The sequence below is a fragment of the Arachis duranensis genome, chromosome 3 (assembly GCF_000817695.3).
Source record: "Arachis duranensis cultivar V14167 chromosome 3, aradu.V14167.gnm2.J7QH, whole genome shotgun sequence".
Lineage (NCBI taxonomy): Eukaryota > Viridiplantae > Streptophyta > Magnoliopsida > Fabales > Fabaceae > Arachis > Arachis duranensis.
In genome coordinates this window covers 135,170,415-135,183,517 of record NC_029774.3, presented here as the reverse complement: position 1 = coordinate 135,183,517, position 13,103 = coordinate 135,170,415, and the positions used below count along the sequence as shown (strand labels likewise).

Here is a 13,103-nt window from a genome sequence, read left to right as displayed (position 1 = left end):
TAAGGTTTTGAACGCATTTTGAATGTTTAATACCTGTTGTTTGCCTGCAACGTATCCCAGGTGCATTCTAGATACGTCAGATTTTTTACGCATCATATTCCGGAGTTTTAGTACTTGGGATATGCCCATATTCATATTTGTCTCACAGTATTTAAGATATGGTATGTTATTTATTTAAAGTAATTATTTTGCAGTTTATGTATTTCAGTAAGTTGTATAAATATTTAATTTAAATAAAAAAATCCTTTAGTTTATTGTAAAACGAATTATCATAAAAAGAATGGAGATAAAGTGAAAATTACATATTTAACCTAGGAAGCACGGAGTGAAGCATCCAGACTGACTGACTTTCCTGAAGAGTGAAGCATCCAGAAAGCCCTAACAGTCCCGCCAAGACCTCCTCTTCTTTCCACTTCCCGACTCCATCATCCATTGATTTATACACTCTGCAGTCCCTGAAACCCTAAATCTCTGAATCTTTCTCTCACAAAAATGGCACTGGTCGCTCAAACACCAGACATCTCCGGCGAGAGGCAGTCCGGCCAGGACGTCCGCACTCAGAATGTCGTCGCCTGCCAGGCTGTCGCCAACATCGTCAAGACCTCCTTGGGTCCCGTCGGCCTCGACAAGGTCCACCACCTCCACTTTCTTTTCTTCTCCTTCAGATCTCTTTGATTTGGTTGATTCATTCGTTTTGTTCCCTCAGATGCTCGTGGATGACATTGGTGACGTCACCATCACCAACGACGGCGCCACTATTCTCAAGATGTTGGAAGTCGAGCACCCTGCTGCCAAGGTGTCACTCCATTTCTTCACTCTCTCCACTTTCAGTTGTTGTTGTTGCTGTCAAATTGTGATGCTGAGGGATTGGCTTTTCAGGTATTGGTTGAACTCGCGGAGCTTCAAGACAGAGAAGTTGGTGACGGCACCACCTCCGTTGTCATTGTCGCTGCTGAGCTCCTCAAAGTAATTGGCACTTCAACTCTTTCTTTTTCTTATGCTTTATTTATCTTTTTCATTGTTATTAATAAATATCATGTATCTAAGTTATGATTTCTCGTGCAGAGAGCAAATGACCTTGTTAGGAATAAGATTCACCCAACCTCAATTATCAGCGGATACAGAGTAAGTCGTTTCAATTTTATAGGTTTTTCTTCTGTTTTTGCAGCCACTTTTAGAAATTATGTTGTTCTGGAGTATGATTCGAATAACTTATCGACTTGTGGATTACTCTGGATAGCTTGCGATGCGGGAAGCTTGTAAATATGTTGAAGAAAAGCTCTCCGTCAAGGTATCGATTGCCTACTAATACAGCTTTCCCATTCTGCATTTTTGTATTGATCAGAGCTTGCTTCTCTTGCCATAAGTGCGATGCAGTTACTAGCTCTTGTATATCTTATTTGTTACTAAATCGGATTTGTCTATTGACTTTAGGTTGACAAGCTTGGAAAGGAATCCCTTATTAACTGTGCCAAGACCAGCATGTCGTCAAAGTTGATAGCTGGTGACAGCGACTTCTTTGCTAACTTGGTATGTTTGAAGTTTAGTGCTTGAAAAGGTTAAATTTTGGGGATATGGACTGCGCAATTGCAAAAAGCAGTTTCAGTTCTCATCATGTGGGCTTATGGTTCTGGTGGTTTTGGTTATTTACACAGGTCGTAGAGGCAGTGCAAGCTGTAAAGATGACCAATGCTAGGGGGGAAGTTAAATACCCAATCAAGGTTGGTTTTTTGAATTCCTTTTCATCTTATTGTTTATATGGCTTGCTCCTAGGTGAAACTAAAACATTCTATTTTCAGCATGTGTTGAGAATCTGTGATGTGTACTTCAATTAGTTAAATCTTGCCTTTACGTGCTTTAATTATCACGGTCTTTCTCTGGATTTTATTCTGTGTCCTTTTTTTTTTGGTTCACCATTATTATAGGGAATCAATATATTGAAGGCTCATGGAAAAAGTGCTAGAGACAGCTTTCTGATGAATGGTTATGCTCTAAATACTGGCCGTGCAGCTCAAGGAATGCCTCTTAGGGTTGCCCCTGCAAAAATTGCCTGTCTTGATTTTAATCTTCAGAAGACTAAAATGCAATTGGGTGTTCAAGTATTAGTTACTGATCCCAGAGAGCTTGAGAAAATTCGTCAAAGGTAATATTAGTACAATCTATGCTTAAATCTTCTGTCAGTGACATATGATCATGCCTTCCATATTATTCTAAAAAACAATCCTGCCAGACTCCCTTTCATATTTCAGCGGGAATATTTATTTTGTTGTTAAAAATTAAATAGTGTTATATACCAACACAGTTGCTGTTCACCATATATTGCTAAGTGTTAAATTTTAAAATGGTCTTAAGAATTGGCCAGGGGTTTCCCTTTGTGTACACTGAAATTTTCCCTTTATAGATTTTTCCCTTTGATTATTGTTATGGTTAATAATTCTATAATTTTGCAATTACTTAAAATAGTAAATAATTGTGTAATGCCAATGTCCTTTATTGTGGAAATTTGCTTGTGCTTTGTCTAAAACAATATTGTTACCACCTCGGAAATAAAATAATATCCAAGTTTCACTCCATGGCTTGGCAATTGGTCATTTTATTTCGTATTGCAGAGAGGCTGATATGACTAAGGAACGCATTGAAAAACTATTGAAAGCTGGAGCCAATGTTGTTCTGACTACTAAAGGAATTGATGACATGGCACTCAAGGTATATTGGTTTCTTTTTTTCTTTGAAATTCTTAATAGTTTTTACTTTCTGCAAGAGACATTAGTTGTAATTATTTCATTTAGGCATGCGCAGAAAATAATTAATTTTTTTTATTATGCTTTACATGTTGATAAGGAAAAAGAATGCCTTTCAATTGTAGGATTAATATAGCTTAGTTACCAAAACACCACATCTAGGGTTCTTCCTTTTTAGGCATCACACCAAAGAACTTATGTTATGCCTGCAGCTAGATTTTTGATGAAAGTTTTCTTGTCATCTACTATATTCATTATCTACTACTAATTTTCTGCTTCCTGCACCAATAAAAGGCTCGAGTCAAATTGATGCGTTGTGTGGTTTACTGTTTAAATTATGTCTGGTTTCTTGACATAAGAATCATAAATTTTTTCTGTCTTAAGTAATATTCTAATTATTTAATCTATTGTTTCAGTACTTTGTTGAGGCTGGTGCAATTGCTGTAAGACGTGTGCGGAAAGAGGATATGCGTCACGTTGCCAAGGCAACTGGTGCTACATTGGTATGGCTGTTTTATTCAAATTTTATTTTTAAATTTTAACTGCAGCTTAAGGTACTAAACTTGATAGTAAAACTGAAAATGATTATGTGACGTTAGCTTTATGTATATTTAAACCAGGTGTGATTATTCAAGATTTAGTTACATTTGACCTGGTTAAAAAAATAATTGTTTTTAGCTTTTAGCTGTATTTCTCTTTATTTGTCACCACCTTTTGACTTGACCATGATTTGTTGGCACAGGTCTCGACATTTGCTGATATGGAAGGGGAGGAAACATTTGAACCATCGTTTCTTGGATATGCAGATGAGGTTGTCGAAGAGCGCATATCCGATGATGCTGTTGTTATGATCAAAGGAACTAAAACTACAAGTGCAGTAAGTTAATGGATTTAAATTGTTAGTTAAATTTTTTGTTTATTATATAAAGTAGGAAATACTTTAAAACATGGACTTTGGAGGATCTTGGACGGTTGGACCCTGCTACATAGCAGAAAGAGGAAAAATAGAATTTCTGATAAAAATAGAAATCATTGCTGGAAATTGCCTGATCTCCTTCCATATGTTAAGAAAAATCCTGAAAATTTCATAGATTGATCATTCTGTATTATTTGATTCTATAGGTTTCTTTGGTTCTTCGAGGTGCAAATGACTACATGCTTGATGAGATGGATAGAGCTCTTCATGATGCATTATCAATTGTCAAGAGAACTCTTGAATCAAATACGGTATTTTGCTGTGTTTTGCTTTCGACCTTATTTTTCTATCTTCAAATAATCTGAAGGTTTTGAAATGATTTGATTTGTATTTCATCTGGGAAAATATTACGAGTTTTGCAACTCTTGTTCAGCTGTGTTAAAATTATTACCAGCAGTTAGGTAATACGTTGAAAACTATAGTCAGTCATTGCAATGGTGACGATTTAGGATTTGGATTTGATGTTTACATTGCTATTCTTTGTCATGTTAATTAACTATAAAGAATTTTCTCTGTTTCCCTGTGGACACTGATAGATACTTTTGTGTTACTATTTCCCTTTTTTTTATATTTTAATTTTTCAATCAATAAAATTTAGGTGGTAGCTGGTGGAGGTGCTGTTGAATCAGCATTATCAGTTTATTTGGAATACCTTGCCACAACTTTAGGATCCAGGGAGCAGTTGGCCATAGCAGAGTTTGCTGAATCTTTGTTAATCATTCCAAAGGTAAGTGATAAGCTTAATTAACAGCTTAAGGTTTTAGGTCATGTGGCTCTTCAAATAGATATATATCCTAGTGTCCTATCATATAATCGCTTAAAAAACATATTGATGACATGAATGTGGTGCAGGTGCTTTCTGTCAACGCTGCGAAGGATGCTACTGAGCTGGTTGCAAAATTACGTGCCTACCACCATACAGCCCAAACTAAAGCTGATAAAAAACATTTATCAAGGTAAGTTACCTGTTATTGATAACTATATTTTCCTTATCTTCGTTATTATTAAATTCCTATTTGCTTTCGTGTTTATTATATTCCCAGCACTTGAAGTATTCTATTTTGTATTTTATTATAACCTCTTCTTTCTTGTTTCAAAATATCTTCAGCATGGGTTTGGATCTCGCAGAAGGAAAGATCAGAAACAACTTGGAGGCTGGTGTCATTGAGCCTGCAATGAGCAAAGTCAAAATTATTCAGGTAACTAGTTAGTTACATTAGTTTGTGAACTTGAAGGCATGGGTTCCTAATAGCTTTCTCAGCAAAAAATTATTACGATTCTATTTTTTATTTTTTTTTCTCAGTTTGCCACTGAAGCTGCCATCACAATCCTTCGAATTGATGACATGATCAAGCTTATCAAGGATGAAAATCAAGATGGAGAGGAATAGTCCGTAATCCAAGTTTGAATAGGTTGTGCATTTGAAGAGGGCCTCATCATTTTAAATGCCCTGTGTTGTGTGGTTTTGGCGGGAGGCTTTTAATTTCTTTCTCAAAGTAGCTTTTATTTTCTTTAAATTTAAGGTCTTTTTTCCTTTATTAATTTTAATTTTACATTTTTGAGATTTTCTGGGCACGGGACCACAATGAAACATTGCGATGGTTTTTGACCAGTTAGAAAATGGCATTATGTGTAACAGAAGTTGCAGTGTTGGTGGATTGGGAACTTTTGTTGGTAGGCTGCTCATCCAACGTTTTTAATGTAAGAACTAAAAACATGGGAAAGTGGGAACGTGATGCTAATTTAATTTGTTGATAGAAGCAACATATCCGCCACTTGATATGGAATTGGTGTTACAAAGTATGGTGCTATAGTCCACATAGGCCATGTTACTTCAGATTGAAGTAATTTTATAACCTATTTTTTTATAGAGTATGAAAAAGTGACTTTTTTAGGGGAAAATATATTTTTTGGGGTGTTTAAAAAAACCAATTTAACTAAATTGAATTGTAGTCGAACTGAAATTGTTTTAAATAAAAAACTGAAATGAAATTATAGATTTTAACAAAATCAGTTTATTAAAAAGTTTTTGGGGTTTAGTTTGGTTTTAAATCAAATAAAATTGGTTTTATTCAATGCCGCCATTCCTCTCTTTGTTGTCGCTACTACTAACCCATTACTGCTATCATCATTGTTGCCATCGGCCAGTTTCGTAGTAGTTCCTGCGTTGCGCACTGTCGTCGATTTTTAACATAGCAATGCCATTCCTCATAGCAATGCCATTCATCTTTCTCCTGCTGTCGCTGCTACCAACCCACCATCGATTTTTAACATAGCAATGCCATTCCTCATAGCAATGCCATTCATCTTTCTCCTGCTGTCGCTGCTACCAACCCACCACTGCCATCATCAACGTTGCTGTCGTCGAACTACTCTCCGTCGGCCAGTTTCAGCATTGCTTGCTGTCGTCGTTGCCTTCTAACACAGCAATGCCATTCCTCTGTCCTTTGTTCCCGCCACTACCAACCCATCACTGCCATCATCATCGTCGTGATCAAACTACTCTTCGTTGGCCAGTTTCGCAGTTGCGGCGTCACTCACTGTTGTCGTCGCCTCATCTTTGCTCGTGATTCTTGTGTGGCTCTAGCTTTGTTCACCCTTTATTGAATCTTTATATTTGAATGGTTTTTTTGCTTATGAAAAAAACGTTATTTCCTATCTTTATCAAATATCCCAATCTGAACTTTTCCATTTCAAACAAACCTTAGGATCAGTTATTGCTGCAGTTTATGGTGGAATAATGTGCATAGGCGTGTTAATTGTTCTTGGAGACTTTGGCATAGGTGCTGAGATCGTGCTTGCTGCTACCATCTTTTGTGAGTTGGCTGAGACATTAGAAAAGGAACATGACCCCTTAGCTTGGCTTTAAGGAACTAGTTTCTTTCTTGATTGGCAACGAGCTTACATTTAGTTTAGTTAGTTGGCTTTCTTGTAAATAATGAATTGATTTTCCCTAGAATTTTTCTTTTTCTTTTTATCCTTTGAACTTCTGGTGTTTAAGCATTGTTGAACAACAAGTCTAAGATGAGAATAATTAAGAAATGCAAATTGAATCAATCAATTCAGTTTTTCCAACCAAGATGGTTCTGTTTTCATCTGTTAACAATTTATTGATGTATGATAATCCTCGTGATTCATATGAGCAATCTGAATAGTCAATATTTGCATCACAATCAACAATTTCTTGATTAGACTTCAATGACTAAAGCTCCTCATCAAGACTCAAGAGACTCTCCAGAATGAATCAAGTTTGGATACTTGAAAATTGCATCAAGTTTTTACTATAATAGTTTACAGCGCAACTTCCAATGATGGTGCAATTCTATACTTGAAAAAGAAATTAAATGTATGGAATAGTATAGTTTTGAAGGGGGTTACCTTCATTGCGTTGTTGTGCCCATATCTTGAATTTGATAATGAAAAATAGCTTAAAAGAGATTGATGACTTGATTACAAAAATTCACAATGCAGTAAAATATGTCAAGTCATCTTCTATGAGAAGTGAAAACTTCAAAGCATGCATTAAGAGGAAGAGCATCAACTATAAAAGCCTTGTTTGTTTGAATGTCAAAACTCGGTGAAATTCGATGTATTTAATGTTGGAGGCAGCATTGAACATTTGATTTGCTAGAGTTACAAGATAATAAATATAAAAATGAGCTTAACAAACCTCATGGTGTGCCTACGGATGATGATTGGACTTATGCGAATCAATTTACCATTTTTGAAGATATTTTATGATGCTTTTTTGTTGTTGCCCATAGTATCTAGGGATGGCAACGGGTTCCCATGGAGGTGGGAACATGCCCCCGCCCCTCGCCTCCATAACCTGTCCCCGTCCCCGCCCCATCACCGTAACGCCCCGTATCCGCCGACCGCCGGAGTTCCGGGTCTCCGCGGATTTTTACAAAAATCAAAAATTAAAAAAAAAATTCACTACCAAAACCAATTTAGTTCTTATATGAGAATTTGCTTTGCTTCATCGATAAAAACTTCAAATGAGCACAAACTTAAAATTGAAAGATTATGCACATCAAACAAAAACTTATGATAAAATTTGTTACATGAAAAACCAAACAACAAAATAACATATAGATTCAAATTAAATTAACTTACATCGAACAATAATCCATGTTTGGAGCAAAATCTTTAATACCATAAGACATGTTCGATCATCATCAACAGCAAGAATGCATTTCTTTAGGAATTGATTATCTTTTTCATCTCACTGCCATTTTCTCCAAAAGAGGGTATAAAATTGAACCTATTAACCAAAACAGAGTCTATGAATTTTATAATGACCTAGAAACTAATGAATTTTTTTTAAGGAAGAAGTTCATTGAACACGGAGAAATAGAATAGAAGAATAAAATCGGAAGAAGATGAACTTTGATGCTCACTGCTGCGACAGAGAAAGGAACGCTCTCGTGAAGACGGCAACCCTCCCATGAAGATGGCGACACTCTCGTGAAGATGGTGACGATGTTCTCGTTGGCAGGGGCGTCTTAGGCGGTGCGTGACGAACTGACGATTCCTGCGATGACCTTGAGGGTGAGATGAGGAAGCAATGAGAAGGAGGATCGCGACGGTAAAGGGGTTTAGAGGGCAGCAGACGATGGAGGAGATGTGGACTGGAGAGATTGGGGTTCATCGAAGAAGAGAGGAAGTGAATCGGTGAGTGACACTGAGAGGGAGTGAGCCGGCTTAGGGTTACAAAGGCCAAAGAGAAACAAACTAATATATAGGAAGGGCATTTAAGTAATTTCTTACAACGGAAATTATACGGGTCCCCACGGAACGAGGACTCCCATCTCTGTCCCTGTCCTATTTATTATACGGTCCCCGTCCCCGTCTTTGCGGGGTGAAAATGGTCTCCAAACCTGTTCTCCGGCGGGTAAATCCTCGCAGATATCCGTCCTGCCGAAAAAATTGCCATGCCTAATGGTATCCTCCAATCCAACAGGCTAAAGACTAATTCATCGTTGATTTGAGCTCTAGTTAAGAGTCTGCCGCTAGTCAATGAGTTGTTGCATACACAAGGTGGGATTTAAATCCCCGACACTTGCTTAAGTGGGAGAGTGAGCTGACTACTCGACCAACCCAACTACCCAAGTTGGTTATATTTTAAGATGCTACATTGCACATTTATTAGAGTTTGCATGTTACTAGTAATAAATACATGAAAGAAGTCTTTAACATCGGAAGAAAAATCAAGTTGCATTGTGAAAATAATGATTTAAGCATAAAATTAATGGTGTCCAAGATACAAAGAAAATATGATAAATATTGAAAAACTCCAAATGCTATTAATATGTTATTAATTGCAGTTATGCTTGATCCATGCCTATAGTTGAATTTTGTAAATTGGATTTTGGAGGAGTCATTTAGGATAAAAAGGGGAGGAGAATTGTAACACCCAACCACAAAATCTTTATGCTATAGTCATAAATAAAAGGTGGTGAGTTATTACGACACATAAAAAAAAGATACATACATAATACTTGAAGAATAATAATATAATTAGGAACCTATGAAAGAAAGACTAACAAAATCAATAGCCGTTAGCCACACTCAAATCACGTTAACGCAAGTGAACGCCGTATACCAAAACCAAAAAAAGTATACAAAATAAAAATCCTATTTCTCCAAATAAAAACCTCTAAGAAAATATACAATAAAGTTTTTAAAAGTGGAGAAAGTACTAAATAAACCGAAATAAACTTCAAAAGAGTCTTCTTTGTATCTCTAAACAGAATCCTGCACACTCAGAGAGGTACATCACGCCCTGCATCAGAAAAACAAAAAATCCACGACGGGTGAGAACTCGAAAGTTTCCAATAGGGTAATAGTTTCAAATAAAAACTATATATAAAAAAACATGAATCCACTAGACAATCCTAATCTCCAACTTCACCGACGTTCAAGTCTAGGGTCTTAACTAATCCCAAAAAGGGTCAATTTGCTAAAGTCTCAACTCTATTAATTACCTCTAGCCTCAATTATTCTCAATGCATCATCATCTTTACTCCCAATATTCAATTACTCAGTTCAGTATTCAATTCAGTAATATCAATCACAAATAACAATTAATACAAAACAAATACAATTAGAGAGCATGTAAGACAATTATTATAATTAGCAATTAGACAAAAATATACAGTTAGGCAAACCAAAATAAATATGCACATTTAAACAATAGCAAACAAATGCACATGATGCATGTCTGTCCTACTGGTCGTGAGCTCACTTATCGATTAAAGTGCCAGAACCCGAGACATCTGATAGCTAACTCGGACATTGTCTTTCTACTACGCATCCCCAAGAGGAATATAAACGAAAGAGAATGCATTTTTACCTTCTCCCAAAGGAATTACGAAGGAGTGTGACTTTTCACATTCGAATGAGTGTGCCTTTCCATCTTGCAACCAGAGAGAAATATGGGAGAACAATATGAAGAAGATTGCCTTTCTACATACGAAGGAGAGTGTCTTTCCACCTTCTCTACATTCACACTGCAACGAGAGATAGAATCTTTCATCCTCAACTTGTCTATTGCAATAAGAGAGAAAATTATTCATCTTCAACTTGACTATTCGTGAGCAGGACAAAGCCACCGTCTTCATCGTGGGAGGGACGAACCACCATCCCCACAATATCAATAACGTAAGCGGGACAAAACCCATGACCCTGCCATGCAAGCAGGACAAAATCCACAACCTTGCCAATCAATAATCATTATCAATCAAACTCACTGTCATCATCAAATTTATCAAAATTATAATCTTAACCAATCCTAATCCCATTCCTTTATTAAATAATTAATCTCATCATTTCGTGAGTGGGATTAAGCTACCGTCCTCACTGTGAGCAGGACGAACCACCATCCCTATAATATTTTTATCTGGTTAACCAAGTGTTTATCTGAGAATTAATCAATTCAATTCATTAGATTTATCCATACTCTTTTCAAAGCTTAAAAATTAGTTATCGGATATCATATGGAGGTTACAGGGGATTACGAGCTTACCGGGAAGACAAAATAGTAAAAAAAATAGCATTTTATAGAAAAAAGATGTGTGCACACGCACATCTTTGTGCGCACACATACAGTACAAATTCTGCAATTCTGTAGAATTTTCAACAGCGATGTCCGAACTTCAAAAATCCATAACTTTGGTACAAAAATTGTTTTCTCTCCGTTCTTCAACGGTTTTAAAATACACATCCCCAATTTTAATTCAAGATTAATTTCACTCAATTCTAAGCTCCGAACGCTAAGTTATGACATGTTGAAATTGGCTAAAATCATTAACTTACCCAAAAATTTCTGCATAATTCATTTTTGTCATTTTTCAAATTCACCTCTTTTAACATCCATAGCCCTTAATTTTAGGCATCCTCTACACTCAATCATCGATCCCAATTTTCAATTTACAACTTAGCCATTCAAGACCCAAAACAATCAATTTCTATTAATTAACCATTTTCAATTTACAGCAATTCTATTCAAAACCAAAACCAACCAATTCTTTTCAATTAACCACTTTCAATTTACATCAGTTCCAAGTTGAACATCATACCACATTAAAATTGATGCATATAGCTCACCCATTATACCACAACACAATCAATACATATCAATATAATATTTCACTCCGTCAATCCTCGTCAAACTTACCAACATTAATCCAATTACAGCCTCCTACCCAATTATCATTCAATAATAATTAATCAATTAAATTCACACATTTCTACAATCCATATGACTTAAATCAATTCCGTCATACTTATCAAGGGTGCAACTCACTCAATCACGACCTCTGACTCAATTTTCATCCAAACATCAATAATCAATCAAACCACACATTCATACTACAACATATCAACATTTCAACAATCACTCCACCTCAATTATTCAACTACACCATAATCAAATAATATCAATTATTCAACAATATTATAGGATCATCTAACCTATATTTTCACATAGCATTATATAATGTTTATCCGAAACCAAAATTCATACATTTGTTGACGGCAGTTTTCAAATTCCTTGAATTTTCTCTCTGGTCAAATCCAAACTTCAATTAATGCAACCAAGTCTCAGCTGAGCCTCTTCCAATCAAATGACGCACCCAATTCAGCACAAAATCAATCAAGCAACACTACTCAATCTAATTACACCAAAATTACACATTTTCAAGCTAGGTTTTCGCATATAATTGAAAAAAATCAAAGAAAATGAGTTCTCTTACCTTATACGACATAACCTTGGATCAAAATCCCGCTAGAATTTGAGATTAAGTTTTCCCTATACGTCAAACAGGAAAATAGTAATAAATTAAAAAATGAAGTTGTGTTCTCACAATTAGTTACCACAAAAGCTATATAGAAATGAAGAAAAAGACAAGATGAACGCCTGACTGGTTTGTGAGAAAAGTGGATTTGAAGTTGAGTTGTGAATAGTGTTTGGGTTCTTTCTTCTCTTCTCTCTATGTCTCAATCTCTCCTAGGCTTCTCCAATTGTTCTAACACAAAGTAAGATTCCTCCTTTTCCACCGGAGTTTCCAATCTCTCCTTCATGCTATGTTCCTCTTTAGATTCTCCACATGTAGCCATGGGAGTTCCTTGAGTGTCCAAAAGTTGGGATGCTAGCCGGTTTACCACCTCATCTAAGGTGGTCATGAATTGTTGCACATCCCTTGTCATCTTCTCTTGTCCTTGAAGAAGAACACCGAGGGTTTCATCCATTAGAGGTTGGGGTGGATGGGAGGGTTCATCATATTGGAGAAAGGGTTCATTATAGGAAGGTGGTTCTTCTTGGTAAGGTGGTGGTGTGTATTGAGGTGGTTCTTGGGAGTAGTAATCTTGGAATTGTGGTTCCATGTATGGCTCATATGGTTCAAAAGGAGGTTGGTATGGTGGGTAAGGATCATGGTCATATGGAGGTGTTTGTTGAAAATAGGCTTGTGAGTGTGGTTAAGGTTCATGTTGCGGATATGACTCATAGGCATATGGTGGTGGTTCTTGAAAATCACAAGGAGATTCACCATAGCCATTTGATTGATATGCATCATAGAATGGCTCTTATTCATAGTGCATTGGTGGAGGTTGTTGCCAAGAGGATTGATCATAAGCATATGGCTCCTCCCACCTTTGGTTATCCCATCCTTGATACACATTCTCATTATAGTTCTCATCACCTACAACATAGTTGTAACTACACTCATAGCCAAAATGAGAATTCATGGTGAAAGGAGAAAATAAAAACAAAAACTACTAAGAAATAATGAAACAAAGTCCTAACTAGCAAGCAATCCAAAAAAAATCAAGCTATTCACAATATTCACATATATACAATAACCAATAACACAACACCATTGCAA

General features: G+C 36.2%; 1 protein-coding gene across 1 annotated transcript; it reads left to right on the top strand.

Annotated features, from left to right (window-relative positions):
* The first annotated feature begins 329 nt into the window (after positions 1-329).
* Positions 330-5,517, top strand: LOC107482184 (T-complex protein 1 subunit alpha). Its single transcript, XM_016102587.3, has 16 exons — positions 330-630; positions 707-796; positions 880-966; positions 1,066-1,125; positions 1,241-1,291; positions 1,435-1,530; positions 1,656-1,721; positions 1,926-2,143; positions 2,610-2,706; positions 3,158-3,244; positions 3,484-3,618; positions 3,864-3,968; positions 4,316-4,444; positions 4,570-4,673; positions 4,826-4,916; positions 5,021-5,517. Exons 1-16 carry the CDS (start codon positions 493-495, stop codon positions 5,105-5,107), a joined length of 1,641 nt encoding a protein of 546 aa, XP_015958073.1. The 5' UTR covers positions 330-492; the 3' UTR covers positions 5,108-5,517.
* The last annotated feature ends 7,586 nt before the right edge of the window (positions 5,518-13,103 follow it).